This window comes from Cetorhinus maximus, chromosome 20 (genome assembly GCF_964194155.1).
Source record: "Cetorhinus maximus chromosome 20, sCetMax3.hap1.1, whole genome shotgun sequence".
Taxonomy (NCBI): domain Eukaryota; kingdom Metazoa; phylum Chordata; class Chondrichthyes; order Lamniformes; family Cetorhinidae; genus Cetorhinus; species Cetorhinus maximus.
This window is the reverse complement of record NC_135898.1, coordinates 42984251-43010917: the sequence shown is the minus strand read 5'-3', so window position 1 is coordinate 43010917 and position 26667 is coordinate 42984251. Positions and strand designations below refer to the sequence as shown.

At 40.5% G+C, this 26667-nt stretch overlaps 1 protein-coding gene across 1 annotated transcript in view; it reads right to left on the bottom strand.

Annotated features, from left to right (window-relative positions):
- The window catches only part of ptenb (phosphatase and tensin homolog B), a 171356-nt gene that overhangs the window by 102198 nt on the left and 42491 nt on the right, over positions 1-26667 (bottom strand). Inside the window, exon 2 of the mRNA XM_078565953.1 lies at positions 13796-13880. Coding sequence (XP_078422079.1) covers positions 13796-13880 — 85 coding nt within the window. The remainder of the gene's footprint in view (positions 1-13795; positions 13881-26667) is intronic.

The window sequence follows — 26667 nt, the reverse complement described above, 5'->3', positions numbered from 1 at the left end:
GTGGCTCAGTGGTTGTGCCCCTACATCTGGGTCAGAAGCTCCAGGTTCAAGTCCCGCTTCAGGACTGGATGGCCACAGAAGGTGTGTTAATAACATGGCCAAACAGGTTGATTATCAGCCTGTAACATCCTTCAATACGCCTGATGTCAGGCAGAAAGAGGAGAGTTTTCTGCTCAGCCATACTGCAGAAGGCAACAGCAAATCACTGCAGTACTTTGCCAAGCATAATTATGGACCAACCAATCCAAGGGAAGACCACAATCACCTCTTAGGCATAGTACCTGAAGAGAGAGAGGGTTTCAGCACCTACTGTACCTCCTCTCACCAACTTAAAGATGTCCTTGGCATCTTTCCACATGTGCACATGTTATGTGTGCAGTTATACCTGTTGCTACATATCAGTGCCAAAGGGAGTTTAAGTGCTGCAATGTCAGCTTCCCATTTTAAACATGAGAATCTGGAATATCTTTAAGGGAGAGTCAGCCTGGTAGGACCCAAATCATTCTATTGTCCATGGCCGGTCTATCTGCTCAATTCCAGTTTCCTTCCGTTTCTTCCCTCAGCACAAATATCAGTGTTGTTCCAAATATCTAGTTCATGGTTCATGTGTTTTAAAATATACCTTTCAGTTTGGAATATAACTTGTAGTTTTAAGAATTAAAGTTTTAGCTGCAGAAAATAGGGTAAATGCAACATAAATTAACTGGGAGGTTAGGGCACTGAGAACATCAGAATGGACGAGATAGAGTGATAAAACAGTAGGTGGAGAATCTTAAACAATGCATGACCTAACTGAAAATGGAAATATAGCAAGGAAACTGACCCTCCCCGTTTTTATGGAAACAAAAACTGAACCTGAGATTTGGAAACCAAAACTTCCGAGCAGATTGAAACTAGTTGAAGCTATATAAATGGATGCAGAGCCATCCAAGTAGTAGTTGCAGTTTGTGACTGGTGTGTGCAGTTTGCAGCTCACAGAGAAGATAGCCAAAGTAAATGACAGTTAGACAGACCTGCACACTAAGTGGAGTAAAAACTAACTTCATCATTTACTGCATGGAAATGCGAACGGGGCTTAATCTCAGTTTGGATTTTGAGAGGGAACAGGAGCTGGAAGAATGCCACAAGACTCTATGAAAGACTAGGCAAAGAAAGCAACAAGCAGATTAGCTTGGAAGTATTGAGAACGCAACCAGAGCAAGGGACTGAGGCATCAACAGTCCAAGAGATGGTAAATGAAAGTTTTACCTCTAAGCTGGAGCTGAGGAGAACTGAAGTAGTCCCCAGAAGATGTGGCAAATTTATAGATGGTCCCTACAGAAGTAAATCACTTTACGATTGATGCATCTCATAAGAGAATTCTTAGAGGAAGTAAGAAGTAAACCTAATAGCCAAGTATATGTGGGTATAAACTATAGTGTTCATTTGATGGTATTTGCTTTCTTTCATGCATTTTACACAATAAAGTTTGCGTTTTGTTTAAAAGAAACATGAAATCTTGTGGCGTAGTTCTATTGGCTAAAAGGTGTTCATGTTAACAGTCCCTAACCAAACTGTAACAGTGTTTTTAATCAGCCTGGGCAGAAAGTAAATTCTGATTCTAGAATTGATTATGTATCAGTGATTAATCAATTTCAGTACACAAACCATACAGAATATGCCACTAAATAGCAGGGTACAGGTTTCTTAACAATCCACATAAGGAAGTGCACCCTGTGCAATTGGAGCATCACCAAGTGAAGCTTTCAGCACTGGATAAACTGAGACCAGGGCAGAGTTGGGCAATGTTACAGGGGTGCTGATAGGCAATCTTAGTTATGGTACAGATATGTGGTCGGAAGCCTATCACGGGGTCAAATATGACACCAAGATTGATAAGCAAGCAGTGTTGTTCACTACTTTGAGTAGAACCCAGCATCCCAAATAACCTGTCTGTTCTTGGGAGAGCAATGGAGTCAGTAGACAGGGTACAGAGTCTGTAGCAGGTTCAAAAACAATGACTTCAGTTTTCCCAATGTTTAGCTAGAGGAAATATTTGCTCAATAAAAACAGAATTACCTGGAAAAACTCAGCAGGTCTGGCAGCATCGGCGGAGAAGAATAAAGTTGACGTTTCGAGTCCTCATGACCCTTCAACAGAACTGAGTAAAATTAGGAGAGGGGTGAAATATAAGCTGGTTTAAGGTGGGGGGTGGGTGGGTGGCAGGAGAGAAGTTTGGGGGGGGGAGTTGTTGTAGGGTCAAGCAAGCAGTGATAGGAGCAGATAATCAAAAGATGTCACAGACAAAAGAACAAAGGGGTGTTGAAGATGGTGATATTATCTAAGAGAATGTGCTAATTACGAATGGATGGCAGGACACACAAGGTACAGCTCTAGTGGGGGTGGGGTGAAATAAGACTAACAGGGCATAAAAGGTATAAATTTAAAAATAATGGAAATAGGTGGGAAAAGAAAAATCTATATAAATTATTGAAAAAAACAAAAGGGAGGGGGAAGAAACGGAAAGGGGGTGGGGTTTGAGGAGGGAGTTCAAGATCTAAAGTTGTTGAACTCAATATTCAGTCCGGAAGGCTGTAAAGTGCCTAGTCGGAAGATGAGGTGCTGTTCCTCCAGTTTGCGTTGAGCTTCACTGGAACAATGCAGCAAGCCAAGGACAGACATGTGGGCAAGAGAGCAGGGTGGAGCGACAGGGAGGTTTGGGTCATTCTTGCGAACAGACCGCAGGTGTTCTGCAAAGCGGTCACCTAGTTTGCGTTTGGTCTCTCCAATGTAGAGGAGACCACATTGGGAGCAACGAATGCAGTAGACTAAGTTAGAGGAAATGCAAGTGAAATGCTGCTTCACTTGAAAGGAGCGTTTGGGCCCTTGGACGGTGAGGAGAGAGGAAGTGACCATTACAAGCTTACCGACCCCCACAGCTACCTCGACTACAGCTCCTCACACCCCGCTTCCTGTAAGGACTCCATCCCATTCTCTCAGTTCCTTCGCCTCCGTCGCATCTGTTCTGATGATGCTACCTTCAAAAACAGTTCCTCTGACATGTCCTCCTTCTTCCTTAACCGAGGTTTTCCACCCACGGTGGTTGACAGGGCCCTCAACCATGTCCGGCCCATCTCCCGCGCATCCGCCCTCACGCCTTCTCCTCCCTCCCAGAAACATGATAGGGTCCCCCTTGTCCTCACTTATCACCCCACCAGCCTCCACATTCAAAGGATCATCCTCCGCCATTTCCGCCAACTCCAGCATGATGCCACCACCAAACACATCTTCCCTTCAACCCGGCCGGCGGCATTCCGTAGGGATCGTTCCCTCCGGGACACCCTGGTCCACTCCTCCATCACCCCCTACTCCTCAACCCCTCACCTACGGCACCTCCCCATGCATACGCAAAAGATGCAACACCTGCCCCTTCACTTCCTCTCTCCTCACCATTCAAGGGACCTAACACTCCTTTCAAGTGAAGCAGCATTTCACTTGCATTTCCCCCAACTTAGTCTACTGCATTCGTTGCTCCCAATGCGGTCTCCCCTACATTGGAGAGACCAAACGCAAACTGGGCAACCGCTTTGCAGAACACCTGCGCTCTGTTCGCAAGAATGACCCAAACCTCCCTGTCGCTTGCCATTTTAACACTCCACCCTGCTCTCTTGCCCACATGTCTGTCCTTGGCTTGCTGCATTGTTCCAGTGAAGCTCAACGCAAACTGGAGGAACAGCACCTCATCTTCCGACTAGGCACTTTACAGCCTTCCGGACTGAATATTGAATTCAACAACTTTAGATCTTGAACTCCCTCCCCAAACCCCACCCCCTTTCCGTTTCTTCCCCCTCCCTTTTGTTTTTTCCAATAATTTATATAGATTTTTCTCTTCCCACCAATTTCCATTATTTTTAAATTTATACCTTTTATGCCCTGTTAGTCTTATTTCACCCCACCCCCACTAGAGCTGTACCTTGTGTGTCCTGCCATCCATTCTTAATTAGCACATTCTCTTACATAATATCACCATCTTCAACACCTCTTTATTCTTTTGTCTGTGACATCTTTTGATTATCTGCTCCTATCACTGCTTGCTTGTCCCTACAACCACCCCATCCCCCTCCACTTCTCTCCGCCACCCCCCCAACCTTAAACCAGCTTATATTTCACCCCTCTCCTAATTTTACTCAGTTCCGTTGAAGGGTCATGAGGACTCGAAATGTCAACTTTATTCTTCTCCGCCGATGCTGCCAGACCTGCTGAGTTTTTCCAGGTAATTCTGTTTTTGTTTTGGGTTTCCAGCATCCGCAGTTTTTTGTTTTTATCTCTGAAATATTTGCTCATCCAGCACTGTATGTCGGGCAATTAGTCTGATAAATTAGTCACAGTGGAGAAGTCAAGAGGTTAGGGCTGGATGTCATCAAAATGTATCGATCAAAATCAAAAACCAGAGCGTTTTTGAATGATATACCCGAGGGGAAGCACATAATGGCAAAATAGGAAGTTATCAGGAGAATATTCCCTTTAGTCACCCTCTCCTTCATTGTTTCTATACTTTGTGCATTTTGTTTTAGGTATAATTTTATCCTGTCTATTTATTTAGGGCATCCTATTCTTCGCCACTTTGTTCTTACTTTTTATTGAGTATATTTGTCTTGAACACTAAAGGTCTGGCAGTTATATATTGCTAAGTTTAGTTCTCATCATCTTTCTAAATTTTGCTCCCATTTACCTCCCTTAAATTGTTCTCCATCCCTTTATATAATCTATTGAGATATAGCTGACTTTTCAGTCTATGTGGTGTTTCAAATTCTGATGCCTAACAATTATTCATTTTACTGCAACCAGAGATTAAGCAAGCATTGCTTACTCTGGATCACTCTTACAATCCACACAATCAAGCACAATCTCTTGATCTCTGCAGTTGTTTGACTGCCATGAATTCTGAATTTTGTCTTAAAGCCATCATTACATGTACTAATTATCAAAAATGCATATTCAGAAATCCAGTCTTTAGCCACTTAATTCTGCCTTGTCTCTTAAAATAAACAAATCAGTAACTCTAAACCAGCATAAAAAGATACCATACTCAAGTCCCGGTGTAGTAACCTGGGACTACACTAGTTATCACATGTAATGAGCAAATCATGTTTGCAATAAACGTATTCACAAGCAGCGGGGACTGTACTTGCCTACAGATGAAAAGGGAAAGAGGCCTAAATTCTCCAATTACAAGTGAATTGAAGGAGCAGGCGGGATTTTTGTCCCAATATCAAGAATTCTGCCAAAGCGATTGCATTACTCTATGTAACGAACAAGTTAGCAATTAACAAAATGCCACCAATTACCTCCTGGGAGGCAAAAAGGCAATGTTGCAATTTCAGAAAGTTAGGAAAACTCAATGTCCTTGATCTGGTGCAATATTTCTCAGCAGATTTAGAAGAAACCAAAAGGTAGCCGCTTCAGTAATCCAATTTCTTTTCCTCACCTACCCCTCCTTGCTTTCTCCTCGCCGAGAAATCAGTGACAATTGTTGACATGTGGTTTTGTATGTACTGCTACTCTCCGAATGACCCTTCCTTCATATACTAGCGTGGATAACAAGCATCTGCGGTGTACGTTCCAGCTGAGCTCGATCTAGGCAACACACAAAGTCCACCCACAAGCACAGCATAGGTGCAAATAAATTATTCTGAGTAGTAACCACCCAGGATGAATTTTGATTTTGCATTCATTTTCTAACCCAAAGGTAGAGGCCAGGCATTGAATCTCCAACTTCACTACTGAGCTGGTAAAGAAAGACCAATACAGCTGGCACTATGACCAAGGGACTGCAGCAAGACTCCTAATTGCATATACTGCATGCACATAAGATTCACATTCATTCAAGACTCTTATGTCTTCTGGAAGACAGGTTGATAAGCATTCTTCCAAGTTGACACCACGCATACACGCACACGGACTCTTCCGCAACTAAAAAGGTCACCTCTTATGTTCAATAAATGGTAGTTTTTCTAACATGACAGATACAAATGTCTTGAGGAGACAGTGGACAAATGGTTCAATTCCCATTACCATGATAAGCAAGCAGTGTTGTTCACTACTTTGTCTGGAACCCAGCATCCCAGATAACCTGTCTGTTCTTGGGAGTTAGCACCTCATTTAACCCAAATTTAATTTCCGGCCACATAGTAGGCTAATGCCAAAACCCCTTCTGAGGAAACAGATAAGAATCTCAGAAAGGACAGAGTTCATTTTTACCAACTGCATCCTTTTTACATCAATTTTACTGACACCACAAATGAATACTAACTCCCAGTGTATAATCAATGCCCCTTACTTGGGAACTAACAAGAAAATACAAGCCAAGTTGATAAAATACTGCAGATGCTGGAAATCTGAAACAAAAACAGAAAATGCTGGAAAAACTCAGCAGGCCTGACAGCATCTGTGGAAAGAGAAAAACAAAGTTAACATTTTGAGTCCGTATAACCTGAAGAAGGGTCTGAAGGGTCATACAGACTGAAAACGTTAACTTTGTTTTTCTCTCTCCACAGATGCTGTCAGACCTGCTGAGTTTTTCCAGCATTTTCTGTTTTTGTTTTGCAAGCCAAGTTGATTTGTGTGCGCGACTGGAAAAGAAGCAAACCCCAGTACAACACAGGTTTGGTTATATATTTATGGTTGGTTGAATGGGATTAAAAAAATACTCAAGAAAGGAGTTATATCCCAAAGGCTGTCTAAATAAATTGTGGCTCAGTTTACAACTTACAAACAGCACATCATAAAATAAAATTTTATCTGACAAACTTAAGTATCCTCTGCCACAACACACAAGCTAAAATTTATACCCAAGAATAAAATTGGAAACTTAATTGATGTCTCAACTTGTGTTTCCAAGTGACAACACCTTCCCCATTTTCAATTTTATTGCCCTCTCCAGGCAAAAGCCTTTGTTTTATCATCGCCATCAGTAAGTGCATTGCAAGACTAATTTACTCTTGTGCTTCAGATGACAGAAAACAAGTGTCAAGTTTCCAGATAGTTGGACCCAAAATTTCAATTACAGTCACTAAATAGAAGATAAAGGTCTAGTCTTAAAAGTAACCAAGATGGCAGTTAACAGCAATGATGAAAATGATCAAGTTACAAGAAGCTATTGTAACACTCCCAGTCTATAATTTATGGAAAGGTGCAAATGCTTGCAGTGTTTTAAGGAAATAGAATGAGAAAGGTGGAGACTTTATAAAAAGCATTTTACGATACCAGAGATGCAACCATTTCACATTGCGGGATACACTCAACTGTCATTAGCTGAGATGTAAATAAATGAATAGCTTCACTGTAAGCAAAGCAAGTCAGAATCTGTTCATATTCGGAATGTCAACCAAGAAACAAACTTAATAACTTTAGCATCATAAAGACAAGTCCAGCTCATACTTCCTTGGATACCCACAATTTCTTTAATCTTTGCATGAAATTGCCTATTTAATGGTTCCAGAGTTTTTGGCTCCACTCCTACATGGAAGATTAGTCCAGGATTAAATTCTCTGTAAAAATACGTGCTAATATCAGTTCTGAACTTGTTTTTCCCGAGTTAGCACCAATGCTTATGCCCATGTTACCTTGTCATGTAGATATAGATCAATGTGCTCCAGATTAACCTTTGCTATTTCACTTCGTAAATAGATATCAGTAAGTTTCAGCACGACTGCTTCAAACTTATTCAGTATTCTACTGATGTGGCAATACAGCAGAGATACTATTTGTTTTGTTGATTGCTACTTTGACTCAACAGTAACCAGCAAGTCATTTCAATCACTCCCACATCTCTTTCAGCCTCTCTTCCATGTCAAAGCCAGTTATCTTCCAATTTCTAAAATTTTGCACTGAATTACATACCAAATTTGGGGCAGGCTAGTCTGATGAAGTTGTGAAGGAGTTAGAAGTGGACAGAACCAAAACAAATTAAATTCAATGTAAACAAATGCAAGGCACTAGGTATTGGAACAAATAATTTGGCCATCTTAAATGGTAGTTTTGAAGTAGATATGAAAGAGGCAAATGGACATTTGGAAATGACACTAGAGTCAATGTTAAGCATGTCAAGTCAATATCAAGCAGCAATAAACAAAGCAAGCAGACTACTAAACTGTATTGTCAAATCAGAAGATTGCAAGCATGAGACCACAATGCTAAAATCTTATGGAGCTTACTATCCAAATCTAGCAAGTAGTAAACAGAAGGTTCATGAAGCCATTCTTTGATCTCCAAGGGATAAGATATGAGGGAAAATTGGAAAAACTTATGATTTTCAGCCTTGAAAGGAAGAGCCATCTTATACAAGATACACAAGTTATCAGATGGAATAGAAAAATCTCACATGAAAGAAAATTCTGGAAACTTGCAGTCAGGCAAAATCTGTGACAAAAACAAAAGCTGATGTTACGAGTATAAACCCTTCTTCAGAACTAGAAGAAATTACAAATGAACTGCACTTAAAAGGGAACAGAACAAAACGGGCAGGAGGGGGATAAAACAACCATATACACAGGAAAAGACATAGAATGACCCATAAAGTGGTGATCAGGAGATGGTTAAATGGCACTATTTCACATGGACCCACAAATACAGAACAATGGGGCACAGGTGCACCCTGGTAAAAGCAATTTCAAAGGCTGATGCTAGAAAGCATTTCACAAGAAAAGCTGTTTTTTATTCCCTGGAACCAAGAAACTTAAGGAGTGACCTGACAGAGGATTTTGAGATTATGAAAAGTTACAATCGAGTCATAGGGTCAAAGAGTCATTTATGAAACAAAAGGAGGCCAATCGGCCCATCGAGTCCCATGCCAGTTCTCCAAGGAGCATTACAGTTAGTCCCATTTCCTTGCTCCATCCCAATACCTCTGCAAGTTTATTTCCTTCAAATGCCCATCCAACTTTCTTTTGAAATCATTGATCGTCTCTGCTTCCACACCCTCATGGGCAGCGAATACCAGATCATTACCGCTTGCTGCACAAAAAAATGTTCTTTCTCACATCCCCTGTATCCCATGACAAAACCTTCAATCTGTATCTGAGTCTTTGTACCATCAACTCATGGAAACAATTTTCCTTGACTACCTTACCCACCTCTATCAATCTCCCCTCAACCTCTTTTACTCCAAGGAGAACAACCCCACTTCTCCAACCTGAGCTTGTGCAGCTAAGATCCCCATCCCTGGAACTATTCTGGTAAATCTCCTCTGCACCCTCTCAAGGACCTCATATCCTTCCTAAAATGTGGTGACCAGAACGGAACACGATAGTTGATATCTACCCAGAGCTTTATAAGGGTTCAGCATAATTTCCCTACTTTTGTACTCAATGCTTCTATTTATGAAGCCCAAGGTCCCAAATACTTTGCTAACCTCAATATGCCACTGACCTTCAAAGGTCCTTGCACATGCACCCCCAGGTCCCACTGTCCGAGCACATTCTTCAAAACTATGTCATTAGGTCTATATTGCCCCTCCCTATCCCTTCTACCAAAATGCACTTCTCTGTACTGGATTCCATCTGTCACTTGCCTGCCCATCCTGTTAGCCTATCTATGCCCTGTTGCAGTTGATTAGTATCATCCTCACTGTTTGCCATTCTTCCAGACTTGGTATCATTGGCAAATTTTGAAATCTTAATCTGTATTCCAATATCCAAGTCATTTATATAATATTGAGGAAAGCAGTGGGTCCTAGCACTGAATCTTGGGAAACACCACTACCTACCATCCTAAAATCTGAAAGATAACTATTTACCACTACTCGCCGTTTTCTGTCCCTAAGCCAATTTTTTTTTTAAAATCTGAGCTGACACTGGCTCTCCTATTCCATGAGCCACAATTTTGTTAACCAGCCTTTTACTTAACAATTTAATTGAGACTTAATTAACTCCAACCACTCCAAATGCCTGTTGATTTTCCCCCGATTATTGTTTCTAAAGCCTTACCCACAACTGATGTTAAATTAACTGGCCTGTAGTTGCTAAGATTGTCCATACATCCTTTCTTGAATAAGGGTGTCACATTTGTCACTCTCCTTTCCTCTGGCCTCAGTACCTCTAAGCACACATCACCCTCTTTGTCCCTAACAGGACCCACTGCACCTCTTACTATCTTCTTAGTATCTACATGCCATTTGAAGATTTTTGGGCTCCCTTTTACTTCGACTACCATTTCATTCTCATACTCTTTCTTTGCCAATCATAATTTCAATTTCACTGCCTCTCTTAACCTATTGTATTTGATCTCGTTCTCACTTGAAGAATGCACCCGACATGCATTTTACACCCTCTTTTTTTGCTTTTTCGTATTCTCTATTGCCCTTGTCATTCAAAGAGTTCTGGTTTTGGTTCCCTTATCTTTCAGCCTTGTTGGAATGTACCTAGCCTATACTTGAAACATCTCATCCTTAAAGATTACCTATTGTTCCACTACAGTTTTTCCTGTCAGGTCTTTGGTTGCATTTTACCCTGGCTAGATCCTTTCTCATCCCATTGAAATTAATCCTTAGATATTCTACGTTAGATTGTTCCTTGCTTTACTAGTCCAAACCTTATGATACAATGACCACGCTCACCCAAGTGTTCCTCCATAGACACTTGGGCCAGAATTTTACATTCCCCCAGGCAGGTTTTTGTGGGGTGGTGGTGGTGGGGGAAGTGTGTGAAATTGAAGGGATGGGATTCCCTCTTGGTCCCTGCCCCCCTGACCACACACCGATTTTACGCTGGGGTGGGCAAGGCCTCAAGCGGGGAGCCCTCCCTCGCCCCAATTGAGGCCCTTAAGTGGCCAACCGTTGATTTCTAGGCTGGCAGAGGGACTGAAGTTGCGTGGTGGAAGCCTGAAAATCAACTGAGTTAGATTCCGGATGGGCAGGTTGGGGGGGCGGGGGGTGTAGGGTGGTGGAGCTGGGGGCACCTCCATCAGAAGCCACTTTCTGAAGTTGGGAGCACCCCCCCCTCACCTTAAGGTCGGGTGGCCTCTGGACGTCTTGCCCCACCAGCTCACCCGCAAGGGCCATCGTCCCCTTTGTGCCCCCCACCCCAGGCCTTCCCTACCCTCCCTGCCCCGAGGCTCTTTAAACTCACCTGGGGCTCTGGTGCACGTGCTTCATTTCAGGCGTCCTCCTGCATTTTCTCACCCTATTCACTGCAGCTCTCGTCATTGCAGTGACTGCAGAGCTGCTGGCCAATCACACTGGAACTTCCTCTGAGTGAGATGAAATTTAATTTAATGCAGAAAAGTGTGACGTGATATGTTTTTATTGGAGGAAAGAGGAGTCATCATATAAGCTGAGGGGAACAATTCCAAAAGGGGTGCAGTTACAGACAAACCTGGGGGTGTATGTGCACAAATCATTGAAGGTGGCAGGGCAAGAAAGTGGTTAAAAAAGCATTTAGAATCCTGGGCTTTATAAATCAAGGCATAGTGTACAAAAGTAATGAACTTATAGTGAACCTTTCTATAGAAAAAAACACTGATGCAGTCACAACTGGAGTATCGTGTCCAATTTTGGGCACCACGTTTTATGAAGGACGTCAAGATCTCAGAAAAGGTGCAGAAAATATTTACAAGAATGGTTCCAGGTATCAGGGATTTAAATTATGTGAACAGATTGGAGAAGCTGGGGTTGTTCTCCTTGGAGAAAGGAAGGTCGAGAGGATTTTTGAAAGGCATTCAAAGCCATGCAGAACCTAGACAGAGTAGAGAGAGAAAAACTGTTCCCGTTGGCAGAAGGGTCTAGAACCAGAGGAAACAGATTTAAGATTTAAGGTGATTGAAAGGCAACATGCAGAAAAAAATTATGTTGCAAGTGGTCATGATCTGGAATGCATTACCTAAAAGGGTGGTAGCAACAGATTCAATTGTGGCTTGCAAAAAGGAATTAGATGAGTTCTTGAAGGGGAAAAAAAATTGCAGTGCTACAGGGAGAAAAATGGGGCGGGGTGGTGGTGGGGAATGGTACTAGTTGGATTTCTCTTGCAGAGAGCTGGCATAGGCTCAACTGGCCAAATAGCCTCCTCCTGTGCTGTAATCATTTTAAGAATTAGATAGTTGCTCAAAAAGAAGGATACGAGAAGTGATCAGGACAGCGCAATTACATAAGGTGTCTCATGTGGAGAAATACATCAACAAAGACTTGTTTCCTCTGCTCCAGATATAGTCCATATATTATTGTTCAAATAGATAACAGACCCACAACTATCTTCAACATTTCCTGGAGAGATAGCCAGGCTGCAAAATTTGGAATGTATTTTTCTGCTGAAATGAACAAGAACTGTCCAAGCCTGCACACCATAGTGTGTCCAAGTAGGTCTTGAGGTACAATAAATAAGCAGTAAAATGCCCAATGATGGAAAAGAATCTGAACTTGTGCAGTTATGGTGGAACATAAATTTAAAATTTGGTACATAGGAATGCTTCACTTTTTTGCAAAGAACCACCATCCCAAAACAGCATCTTACTTTTGAGTCACGGTCAGGAATCCTCCGATATACATTAACAAATTGTGTGATATCAAGTTGGCACCCACACTTTCCAGTCAACTCCCAATATCAAATGTGCCAACTGCCCAAGGTGGCATGTGGAAGTTAAATCACTTCCTTTCTAGATAAGATCCACAAGGCTTCACATTGCTGTAAAATCAAGTTCAACCAATGTAGACTTTGATGGAACAACTTGAGGTCCAGCCAAAGAATAGGCACTAATTAATAAAAACAGTACTACTTCACCATTGTTCCTGAAGTATTTTAAAAATGCTTTAGAACGGACTGCTGAAGGAACATGCCAGAATTATAAAAAACAAAAAAACTCTGCTTTCAAAGCACAAAACTGTCTTGGCATGCATAGATATCTGCTGTTATTATTGGTATATTCTATTCTTACATAACTACATGTTTAGTAGTTTGTTACAAAGAACTCAAAGCTCAATGAATGCTAGCCTAACAGCAAGATTTACATGGTGATATTATAGTTTAAGCATAAGGACAGGAATGTCACACCAGTCAGATTATACTAGCAAAAACAAGCAGCATGAAAAGACATCCCATTTCAGTGGCAATCTCCACTATACCTCTTGCAAATTTTCATCCTCTGCTTTTACTTTTGTGGAGTCAGTCATAAAAAAGGGTCCATCTTGTTGATGTAATGGAATGGTCAATTCAAACTGCATTAATTTATTTCAGGAATTTTCAACCAACCAGAAGCAACTTTTAGGAAGAATGGGATCTCAAACTGACAGTGTGTTAGGACCAAAAACTTGGAAGTTTCTGGGAGGAAAAGGACAAGTAGTAGTTTTTATACTTTCAGTTTTACCTTTAAAAAATATTACTACAATAAAGCATAACTTTGTTAAGTGATTCTTTCACCTAAGAATTAATGTCAACCACAAAATTCCAGACCTCCAACCAAAAAACAAACTTTTTTTAGAAATGTAAACTTTGGCAATTTAAATTATGGAGCAGGAAGGTCTTGAAAAAAGCAATAAACCACAAATTCAAATACACAATTCCTTTCCCTGTAAACTAAGTATAAATGAAAATGTGAATTAAGACATCAAGAGGGGTACACATTTTAAGCCTACCATCATAAACCATTTTTTTAAATTACAGATGTACCAGTTTCTAGAAGGACTTTTTTTCTATAAGTACATTGAAGGGCCATCACTGAAATGGTATCCGAGGTTCATATAAACACAGCTCTCCATTTTCAACTGTTGAAAAATTTAAGATTCATAGTTTCAAGAAAATGAAAATAACTTCTGAATAGAAATACTTACTTTACTACATCATCAATGTTATTTCTGTAGACGCCTTCCAGTCTCTCAGCTGGAAATCCCATGGCAATGATGTTTGGATAAATATCTGATTATGTAGGTTAAGAACAACAACAATATTTGTGATATAAAAAACACACATTTCTTTGCAGAAAGAACAAACACAATGTAAATTATTGAATTTATTAAGGTGTTTAGATTTAACTCTTCATTGTATTTGGATAGAATGCATCATAGCTAGAAATGAAGTAGTGAAATAGATCTGACCTTCTAAAAACTAGGTTATTGCTGCAAACGCTATTTATGAATTTTACATTCCAATTGTTAGTAATTCAAATGAACCAGTTCACAATGTTCCAAGTAAGCAAGGTACTAATGAGTACAAATTCATGTGTTTTAGATAACCATTTCCTATAGAATTGCATGTCCCTTCATTTCATCATGTGCTGAAAATAGCTTTTTAATCTGTTCAATAGTGTAGGCTGCCCACTGAAGGCTAATTCATGCCAGCCATCTGACTTTTGTTTTTGTTCGCTGAAGCTACAAAAATACTACTTAACCGTTAAATATTCTTAGATAGAACTGTTGGCCCAACCTCAGTGGAGAGTGGAAGCAACAGGAGAGTAAGCACAAAAGATGGAGGAATGTGCAAGAGAGAACACGAGAGGGGAGGGGAAAAGCGTGAGTGGGGAAGGGGTGAGAGGGGAGTGGGAAAGCGGAGAGGAGAAAAAAAAAGTGAGGATGGATATGGAAGAAAACTATTTGCTCAACTTTGCTACATACATCAATTTGTATTCAAGTAAACAGCATGATTTTGGCCTATGTTATAAAACCGTAATCGAAAGTGGCCTCAATGGCAGAAGTGACAATGCTTTTGACCACCAGGACAGATTGTCCTCACCTGGTTGTACAGACCAGCAAAGTATTTAGGTTCACAGGTCTGTGCAGACCTTTCTCAAACAGTAAGGAAGGTACAGAAATAGCTACAGTCACAAAGCATAACTAACTTTGCAGATGAGCAGTTGTTACAAAGAAATGGCCAAAGTGGAAATATCCCAACCCATGAAATATAAATCCTACAACTTCAGGAATTAGTCCTGAAATTTAAATTCAAGTGAATAATAGAATCCTTACAATCCCTTGATGCATTTGTGATTTAACTCTTAATATAGATGCAGCTCTATATTCATAGAGCTTCTTTAGTCTAGTTGTAAGTCAGCAATACACCTGAATCCAGAAACTGTTGCTCAAGGCAGTTCTTGAGGAGCTTTTACCATGCCCTCAGAGAAGATGGGGATGCACACCTGTCAATTATAAAATGTGGCACTGACATCAGGCAAACGTGAATCATGCATAGAACTGCCTTCAAAATTGTTTTCAGTTTCACTAGTACCAGGGTCAAAACCCCAAATGCAATGGCTTAGTGGGCCCAATGCCAAAGCTGGAGAATTAATAAAAGCTGTAACTTGAATGAGCAGCGTTAATCTACAGGCTTACTAGGCAGAGTAATGGCTTTGGTATATCATAACTCATCCATTTACAAGTCCCATTCTATCTGATCCTCTTCTGTCTTCAACCCCTACTCCCCACCATCACCGCAACCAGCTATTTCTTAAATGATTTTAGGGATTTAGCCTCCACCATTCTACCCAAAAGTGGATACATAGAAGGAAGTCTTCCCAACAGATGTTTCAAATTATCTATTGTTAATTTGAACCTATGTTCCTCTTGTTTTCTATGCAGTAATAGTGCTCTGGATTAGCACTTCCTATACTTCTGAGGTCTCCTCATGATCCATTTCAAGACTGGCAAGTTTAAACATTTTTAATTGTTCCTCATAACAACAACTTGTTTTATACAGTGCCTTTAACATAACAAAACATCCTGAGGTGCTTCACAGGAGCAATTTGACACTGGGCCACATAAGGAGATATTAGGACAGGTGGCCAAAAAGTTAGGAAGGGAAACGCAGAGCCAAAGGCCCAGACAGCTGAAGGCATGGTCGTCAACGCTACTTCAGGCACAACTATCCTAAGCTACTTGGCACAGCAATTTCAACTATTTTTGCAATCATTAGCACTGATTTAAATTTGTCATTCTGGAATGGAGCACCACAAAAGCATAAAGCAAGCTACACTTAGCCTGTTCAGGTGAACGTGAAAGGTCCCATGAAGATAACGGAAGAGGAGCAAAGGAATTTGTTAGGCATCCTAACTAACATTTACAGTAAAGTCCCGCCATCCGCATCTTCACCATATGCAAATTTGTTTATCTGCGCAAAACATTATGTATACCATTTTGCTGATTGCAGATCCAATGTTTACTTACTTGCAGTTTTCAGAGAAAAAAATAGAAGAAAAGTTGGAGGAAATGTCATAAAATAGAAAAAGCACCTCAATGAATATATTAAAAAAATACACTACAGAAGGTGTCCATGACGTATTTCCTGGACTAGAAGGTCTGCACTGTGAATCATCCACAAATGCCTACTGGAAAAAGTCTGACCTGAAGCTGTGAATGATTTCACAGGGTTCCCCAATGTGGATGCTGTAGTAACCAAGATTGTTGAGTTGGCAAAACAAGTTGGAAGGGAGGGATTTGAATGCGTGGCCACAGGTGAAGTAGAGGAGTTGCTTCAGTCTCATAAAGCAGAAGTCTCTACGGAGGAATTGGTGGAACTGACGAAATCAGGTGAATGCAAAGAGGAGGAAGAAAAGCCTAAGAAAGCTTAATTCACACCTGAGATGATGGCAGACCTCATAAGATCAGCTGAAGAATTGAAAAAACAGGCAACAGGATGTGGACACAAACAGGGGAAGAAACACCATCTTTTGTAGTGATTGACACTGCTATTGCTCCTTACTGAGCACTTTACAAGATTGAAAATCAAAAGGTGAAGCAGTCAAAAATAGCATATTTTTAAAATTTTACTGCCATAATCAATATCAGCTACCTCACCCACTCCCTCCACCTTCAAGTAAACCTCCACCAACTTCACTTCCAGACCCATCACATTTTGCTGGACAGCCTTAAGGATAAGTATGACTAGTGTATTTGTTTTATTTTGTTCATTGTATTTATTAAAAACTGCTGACAATATGAGACTGGGTTACTGACAGATAGAAAATGTACATAGTCTAACCACTAGAAACATTATAACGTCAGTCTACATGTAGTCATGGTCTCCAGGTTCTATAAACATAATTACATGGTTGTAAAAGACAGATGCATCCTTTCATTGCATATTGAATTATATATTGTATATAATAGGGAGAAGTGATAGACCCTCTACAAAGTTTCATAATGCAAAGGAATTACCCATTTATATTGCAAGACAAATTCTGCATCATCAGTTCATGGCAAACTGCTCATCTGCAAATTTGTGAATGTGCAGTATTTTGAAAAATTGGGGTTCATACCAGCTGTTTAGGTCAAATGGCACAGGAAAATTCCAATGGCCTGCTCACATCCAGGAATGATAATGACTGCTATTGGAGGTGGGCAGAACAGGAAGATTTAGAGGGGGCACCGAAGGAGAGGAAGTTCCAGAGGGTGGGGCACTGTGCCTGAAAGAACACTGGTGGAGCAGATAAAGTGGCAAACAAGGAATAAGTTAAGAATAAATACTGCACAAAGGGATACATGGCTGGTGATCTCTCATTCTGGGTGGGATGAGGCTATGCAGAGAGATTTGAAAGCAGGCTTTACTATTTTATTAAGAGAGTATTGGAATGGCGAGCCAATAGGGTTTGAAAAGCACAGGCATGATGGTGGATGCAGGCCTCCTTATGAACACAGCAGCCTGCAGGAATAGTAGTTTGCGAAAGGTAGAAGTGTGCAGAACCAGAGCTGTGGAATGTAATTAAAGGTTTTACAATAAAGTAGGAAGATGTAGGATCAGAAGTGGAAGATGTTTCAATGGTCACAGAAAGCAGTCTTGATTTTTTTTAGATGTGGGGACAACATTAAGGAAGGGTACCACAGTGTGTTAATGTTGCACATTTCTGGGCTTAGCCTGAGGCAACAGACAAAGAGGATAAAGGAGTCCCAGCCAGAAGTGTGTATTACGCAGGAGCTGAAAAGGATAGCTTTGGTTTTGCCAAATTCAGCTGGAGGAAGTTTCAGCTTCTACAGGAATTAATGTCAGAATAGCAACGGCCTTGGAATCAATTGAAGTGACAGGCTACAGGTGATACACATGGATCCTATGCTTTGGGTTGGTATCATTAAGGGGTGATATATAAATGATAAGGAGAGGGAGCATTGATGAGTTACTGTCCCCCAGAGATAATGCTACAGCAAGCAATTTAGAGCAGATTAAATGACAGGAAAGAGTATAAGCCACAGGAGGGTAATACCAGAGAGAACGGTGTGGTTTAAGCAAGCAAGGACGTCAAAGATAAGAGTGGGTCACAGTCACACAGGATCATGCTTGGCACTACGACCAGTGGTGAGTGAGGTCTCAGTACTGAAGGTAGACGCTTGGAAAATAGGCCGGTTCCAATGCAACGGTGCATTTCAGAACTTAAGAACAAGTGGATATTGGCACCGCTTGAAAAAGTAAATAGATGTGGACACAGCTTTGATGGGTGCAGAAACCAAGCAGGAGTACAGGGATGGATTACAGTTTGGGGGGCGGGATTGGGATTGAGTGAGTACGTAGTGCACTTCATGGATTTGGAAGTTAATGGGTACAGAGTTGGTGGGTCGAAGATGTGAACTCCTTTTTTTTGTCTTCAATCACTTATGGAAATTGGCCATTGTGCCAAGTACTCGAGTGTGAACGTGGAGTCGTTTCCCAGCAGTTGTATTCGGGTGGTGGTGGTGGGGGTGGGGGGATTATCACTAACAGGATTTTAAATTTTCAAGTACAAACAGGATTTATTGCAGCTAATAGGCAGGATCATATGGCAGGCATTTGTTTTGATTTCTTGCTTATGTATGAGGAAATGTACATGTTTCATAGCAAAATTAACTTCTATAACGCAACTTCAGCATTTCAACTCTAAACAAAAATCACTCATTATTACAACATTAATGTGTTTTATCAAACACATGCACACATAAGCTCCTGTTCATAAAGTTCAACATGTATACAAATTATTTTTCTGGCCTAATGTTGAAATGAAAACTCTCAACAGCTAATAACAAAGGCTTACTTGCCTTACTTACAGTGCAGGAGGCCGCCATTTGGCCCATATATAGCGGTTTATTTCAAGTTGTTTGATTCAATGGGGAAGACAGGCAAATAATTAAACTATATTTTGTCCTTGAAATTAAATCAATGGAAAAAAATCACAAGCAACATTCTCTTGATTTTTCAATATTGTCTGGCAGTGGGCATAAAATGTACCCTTTTGTCTCAGCATTAGCATTTCCTGCCCATTACAAATACCAGGCATCAGTGCACATTAACATGGTAAACTGCCATTAGCTTCGTTGATTTTAATTGATAGTGCTGAATTTGGGAATAAATGATAATTGTCAGCTGCTTCAGCTAACATGATTCAATCATTTTACTCCATGTCACAGGGACATGCATGAAATTTGTGCCTACAGTCTTATGCCTGATCCTTTCATTGCCTCCGATTTCTCACTGTTCGTCAGACATCCGGTATTGAATGAGCAGAAATATCCTCTAACTAAATACTGGAAAACGGAAGCCATTGTCCTCGGTCCCTGCAACAAACCTTGCCTGACTCCATCTCTCTCCCTGGCAACGATGATAGTGAATCAGACTGCTTGCAACTTTGGCACCCTATTTAACAAGTTCAGCTTCCAACCACATATCTGCACCATCACTAAGACTGCCAATTTCCACCTCCATAACACCACTGTCTCAGACCCTGCATCAGTGCATCTGTAGCTGAAAATCCCATCCATGCCTTTGTTAGCTCCAGACACGACTATTCCAAGATTCGCCAGGCCAGCCATCCAATATTCAACCCTCCATGAACTTGAACACATGTAAAACTCTGCTGCCCATATCCAAACTCATCCCAAGTCTCATTCACCCATCGCCCCTAAGCCTCCGATTTATAGTGGCTTCCAGACCAACATCTTGATTTTAAAGTTCTCATCTATGTTTTTAAATGCCTTGATAAAAGCAAAATACTGCAGATACTAGAAGTCTGAAACAAAAACAAAGATAACTGGAAAAACTCAGCAGGTCTGACAGCATCTGTGGAGAAGACGACAGAGTTAAAGTTTTGAGTCCGTATGACTCTTCATCCTGGATGAAGAGTCATACGGACTCGAAATGTTAACTCTGTTTTCTTCTCCACAGATGCTATCAGACCTGCTGAGTTTTTCCAGCTATTTTTGTTTTTAAATGCCTCCATCCTTGTAACCTCTACCACAAGAGTAAAAGAAATAGGTGTGTGCCAAATGGCATTGTGCCTACTTCACCATTCCCTTTTATATATTGTAGAAGTTCTTACTTCTGCTTTTCTATTTCTTAACTCACAATCTATTTCTCCTTCATTTTTGTTTAAGTCATCCTCTGCAGGTTTCTAAAATCTTCCCAATCCTTTGGTCTGCCATTAATCCACATCCTTCTAGTAGAGTCGCTCTCTCAATGGAATATATTTTGTTGAGTATTATGAAATAGCACCTTAAATGTCTGCCACTGCTCATCTATTGTCCTACCTTTTAATCTATTTTCCCAGGCCAATTTAGCCAACTCTATCTTGATGCCTTTGTAATTGCCTTTAAGTTTATGACAATAATTTCAGACCCACGTTTCTCACTTTCAAACTGAATGCGAAATTCTATAATGTTATAATCACTCTTCCCTAGAGGATCCTTTATTGAGATCACTAATTAATCATTAACCAGCCCTACAACCCTCCAAGATCTATGCACTGCTCCAGTTCTGGCTTTTTACACATTCCAGATTTGCTGCGTACAACCATTGGTAGCCTAGGTCCCAAGCTCTAAAACTCCATTCCTAAACCTCTTAGCGGTTGTACCTCTCTCTCTTTCTTTATGACATTCTTAAAATTTCTGTGGCCAAGCTTTTGATTATTTGTCCTAGTACCTCTATGTGACACCACGAGATGTTTTGCACCATTGAGGGAGAAATATCAATGCAAGTTGTTAAAAATGTTATTGATACATAAACTCTGTTAGAAAAGCTGGAAGAGTCAATATTTAAATGCTTACTACGTTAAGACTTAGAAAACTAACATCGCAGTGAAACTTAAGTATCTATGGCAATCTAATCAAGATTTCCTCTTGTGCAACCTTTTTTTTTCAGAAAGAACTGAGTTGTAGTATTAAAGCCTAAGCTATATGATCCATCAATATAGCATTACCTCAGAGAGGTAATGCTCTCTGGGTTAAGAGAATTCCAAAGATTAATGACACTTAAAGAAAAATTCCTCCTCATCTCAGTCTTAAATGGGAGACCCTTTATAAACTGTGCCCCCAAGCTCTAGATTCCCCCACAAGAGGAAACATTCTATACTCTGTCAAGCCCCCTCGGAATATTATATGTTTCAACAAGATCACCTCTCAATTTTTCTAAACTTAAAAGGGTATAGACCCAACCTCCTCAACTTTTCCTCACATGACAACCCCTTCCTCATAAGACAATCCCTTCATCTCAGGAATAACAATGGTCATAGTTTGGTTGAATCTCGCATCTGGAAACTGATTATTGCTGTGAACATCCAAATGGAATATTAGGAAGTATTCTGAACAATAAAATCTTTCTGTGACACATTAAGGTCTAAAGGACTGTGCCCTGGGCTTGTTATTTAACATGACGGTAATATGGCACCAAACTTGAATTTTTTACCACCCTCAACAACGCTCACCCCTCATCCTCCCTTACATCCTCCACTCCACCCCCGACACTGCTGACTCTGTGCAGGTGTAGGCCAGGCTAAAGAGCCAGGAATTTGGGAAAGTAAGCATTTTCGGAGGGTGGGGGAAGTCCAGTGAGTAGCATTGGGTGTGGGTGTGGGGTGGGGTTTGCGCATGTGGATGTGTGCAGTGTTGAGGTTTAGAGATGTGCTCCTGAGTAGGCTTTATACCATAGAGCAAACAGCCCAAATTTGTGTGTTTAGAGGTCTCGGCGAGGGCATGGAGACCATCAGCAAGGGCTCCCACAGAGCCATTTCTGAGGTATTAGAAGTTCCTGGATCAGCATTCGCTGCTATTGAGATCAAAGGATCTGGGTCAATGTGTGATGATGCGATTTTCTACATTATGGAGTATAGAAATATCAATCAAAAATAGCAGCTCTGTGCTATGGGAAGCCACTCCTTTCTGTAATTCTAGCCTACCTGAAATACACATCTAAAACGCTACAGACACTTTATAGCATTAACAACTCCTCTGCCAAGCATAATTTTTGCACCACAGCATTCTAAACCACATAGCATCAAACAATAAAGCCAATAACCAAACATGAGGTGCCTGCAACCTGAAGTCCAGCAGTAAGAAATTACTGGGAAGGGCTTGATTTAGAGTTTACAAGTCTACCTCTTGTTGCTTTGCTCATGTTAACTCAGATGATAATCAACTGTACAATCAAAAGAGCACTGTACAATATATTATTCTGCCACAGTTCAGTTGTGTTTAACTGACCTGTCATTTTGCAACATTAAAGAAATGGCGACCAAAGTCTAATTGGTCTAAGCCCAGAGATCAATTAGAGGTTAACGGCTGTTGAGTGAAGTTTGCAGATTGGAAGGGTTTGTATGTTTCTGACTCCAATTCACAAATAAGTAGCAAAAGTATACTTTTCTTTCCTCTTAAAAAATTGATGAAATTGACCATCTGCAATCTGATGAGCATACACCACAAAACTCATTCAAATATCCCTGTAAAAAAATGTTTTCCCAAACAATACAGGATAAGCATAATTACAATCAGCTGTCATGGAGTCATTTTCTGTGATATGATCTATTTTGTGTACAAAATTCCACAAACAGATTACTTTTGCCCTCTCTAGTGAACTGACTCTAAGATTCCTAGCTTACAAATTTGTCCATGACCTTGTCCGATCCTACTCAAGAAAGCTTCACCATAGCTTGGTCATGATCCTTATTCCTCAGAATCGAGATTACTGCTTGCAACCTTTCCTATCTGCTTAACCATCCGAGGCCGATCTTTCAGCAATTTCACCTTTACCTTGTACAATTTCCCCCCCAAAATCACATTGGCTTGTTCCCTTCACCACCAACCCCTTCCACCCCAGGCCCCCGGCATCAATAATCTTCCAAATAAAATCATTAAACACATCATTATGTCCCTCTCTCCTTCTCTTTCCCAATTTTATTCACTTCCTTCCCAGGGTCCATTGCACTCTCAGTAAAGTAGCCAGAGACAGTCTGTTGCAGTAGGCTATGTAAATTGAAGTAGTGTTATGCATATAAATTTCAGCAGGAAGAATAAAGCTTTTTAGCTAACTATTAAAATTCAATTATAAAACTTGAAAGCTGAGGTGGAATTAAAAAGTCATATCTTTTTATTAAAGGAAACTCATAAATAACAGTGCTGCAACTAGGATATCAGTAAAGTGTCACAGTGCTTGCACAAAATCATCATACCATGTCCACCAGCACTGTAAAAACACATCCAGCAAGTCAATTACAGACTTTGTCCTTTCAAACTTAAGCTGTGTTTGGAGAGGGCATTTTGAGCTAGGCAACTTAAGAGCGTGAAATACAGATGGTTTGTTCTGTCGCTAGTGGGACTAGGTGGGAATAAACAAATAATGAATTAGGAATATCGCAAAACACAAAACATACCAGTTCAAGTGCAATTTTCTACACAACATACTTTAACATGCTAAACTACAAAACATAGGATGGTAAAACAACAAAAAAGCGTTTTTATCCTACACATTTAATATATTCAAAATGCACCAAACCATTGTATTTCCTGGGTTGCACTGATTCTCATAAGCAAATTTCTTGCAGCTGATGTGCAAATGTATTCTAATTTTCTCAGGTGAATTTCCAAGAAAAAACAACCTAATTGGAAAATAATTCCTAAAAATGACAGCCCTTATTTTTACCTCAGCTGCTGACTGTGGGCTCCAAGTAAGATTTCTAAGAATAGGAGGAAAGAAAGCAAAAGGAAAAGAGAGGAGCACAAGCTGAAGGAACAGAAGAGAGCAAGTGAAAGGGTAGGAAAGCAATCAAAAAGGGGAACAAGATGGGAATAAAAGAGAAGATAAATAATTAACATTTATTTAGGGAACCACAGAGCAAAAGTAAAACATTGTTTTCTAAGAAACAATTTTAAAAACGTCACTGTCTCTCAGGCAGTTACTTCGAATTTTTTGAAACATTTCCACATTGAGGCAATAACCAACAATTCCCCTACACCCCTTAAGTAACAGCATTAACTTCTGACTCAAAGTAAGTGAGACTGAATATTGCCAATCAAGAAGTGCTAGTCATATGAAAACTACCAGTCATCATGCAACTAGCAATAAACGATTAACACAGAACAGAAAGGTAATCAAAAAAATCATTCTGAAAAATCAATCATTCTGGCAAACATCTGATAAAAGGTTAGCGACCTGAAATATTAAATCTGTTTATCTCTCCACAGATGTTGCCTGTCCTGCTGAGGATTTCTAGCATTTTCTGTTCTATTTCAGATTTCAAGCATCTGCAATAATTTTCTTTTGTACTACTAGCAGATATCTTGTTAGGTCAGAAAATGAAGTAGGAATACTGAAAAAAAACCGTTATTAACAACCAAAGTACTGTTAATGTGAAATAAATCACAATAGCAGTATTCATACCCATGGAGCTGTTAGTGTCCTTTTGGAAATTCAGTCATTAAGTTTCCAACCTGACCCACAGCCGAACCACTCTCTGGAGCCTGAATCTGGAGATCTGCTCATTAGCTTCAGTTGATTTTATTCAACCTGGTCTTGGTTCCCATGCCTTTCCATGAGTTATAAATGATATTTATGTATTTTGTAATAATAATACATGTAATAATACGTGGCTACAGCAGCTGCATTTTGCATCTTGAAGTAACAGCAGAAAGAACACTACATTCTGGAAGCATTAAAAAAGCTCATGTTTAAAGAACATCAGAACATAAGAAATAGGAACAGGAGTAGACCATTCGGCCCCTTGAGCCTGATCCGCCATTCAATAAGATCATGGCTGATCATCTTGTCTTTCAATTTCCACATTCCCATCTAAGTCCAATAACCTTTGATTCCCTTGCCTAACAAGAATTTATCTACCTCTGCCTTAAAAATATTCAGTGACCCCGCCACCACCACCTTCTGAGGCAGAGAATTCCAAAGTCACACAACCCTTAGAAAAATTTTCTTCTCATCTCTGTCCTAAAAGGGCGACCCCTAATTTTAAAACAGTGCCCCCTAGTTCTGAACTCACCCACAAAAGGAAACATTCTTCCGACGTCCACCTTGTCAAGGCCGTTCAGGGTCTTGTATACTTCAATCGAATCACCCCTCGTTAGTCTGTCCAGCCTTTCCTCATAAGGCAACCCACTCATTCCAGTAAACCTCCTCTGAACCGCCTCCAATGCATTTACATCTTTCCTTAAATAAGGAGACCAAAACTCCACACAGTATTCAAGGTGCGGTCTCACCAATGCCCTGTATAACTGAAGGATAACATCCTTACTTTTATGTTCAATCACTCTCGTAATAAAGGATAGCATTCCATTAGCCTTCAGTTTCAGACAGTAAAAGTTCTGAATTTAAACCTTTTTATTTAAGACAAACGCTTTAGTTGTATGCATTAGTACAAGAGGAGGAAAATATAAAATCTTCTGATATTTTAACATTTTTGGTATTCAATATAATGTTAGTAGACCATAAAAAGTCTTTTCATTGTGTTACTGTAGGTAAAGGAGGTGTTGCAATGAAGTTCCTCAAAAGTTTGCAAAATAATTTTTTTGGTTCATAGTATTGTGTTTGATATTTTCAATTATGAAGGAAGCACAGCAAGACAGAATATTGTTATTTAATGGCATGTTTCCAATTAAAAACACAAGATACTGGTTGAAACAGGGAACCATTGTGCATTTCACACATACTTTATATAATATTTACAGATAAAATATTGACTTATTGCTTTTTGAGCAAATACTTTGGGCTGAATTTTACATTGGGGATGTGTCTCCCTCCCCCCCAGTGTAAATGTCGAGTCCGATCCTGCCTTTGTTTGGTTGGCTCACTCCGCAGCCCTTTAACGGCCGTGGGCCGTGAATTGGCTTGAGCCGGAACATCCACCCCATCAAGGAGGAAGTCCCATCTCAGAGCTGCCAGTCATTCAGAAGGACACCAGTTCTCCTGCTGCAGCAGCACCACTGGGAGCAGTGGCCATTTGCTGGAACTGCAGGCAGTCTCAGATGGGTGCATACTTTACATTCCAGCTCCATTATTGCAAGTCCAGGTCTTGCCATGGCCAGGCTGGCATGCCCACAAGGGGTGGTGGGGTACCAGGGCGGACAGGGTGGGTGGGTGGGGGTGGGGGGGGTGGAGACTGCCCGAGCTCCTGGTAAATCCCAGTGGCAGCAGGGGAAGGTCTTTAAATGGCCATTAATTGTTATCCCACCTTTGGAGATCATAAAATTCCAGCCCTATTTTCTGGATGTAACAGCCTACCTTCTGACAGTTAGCATCAATATCCTTGTGCTCATAAAACCACATGTAGCTAAATTAAATCAGTTGTTTTGACCACATCCAGCTGATTTGGGAGAGGAAGAGGTACTGGTGTGCTTAAAAGATGAAATCCCTGACAAAGAATAAAGCACAAATACATGGGAGGCTAAGAATCAAGTTTTGTAATAAGAAAGCTTAAGTGTTTCTTGCGCTCAACAAAAACGAATTGTTCAGGCCTTTCTCCACATATTAACTGTTGCCC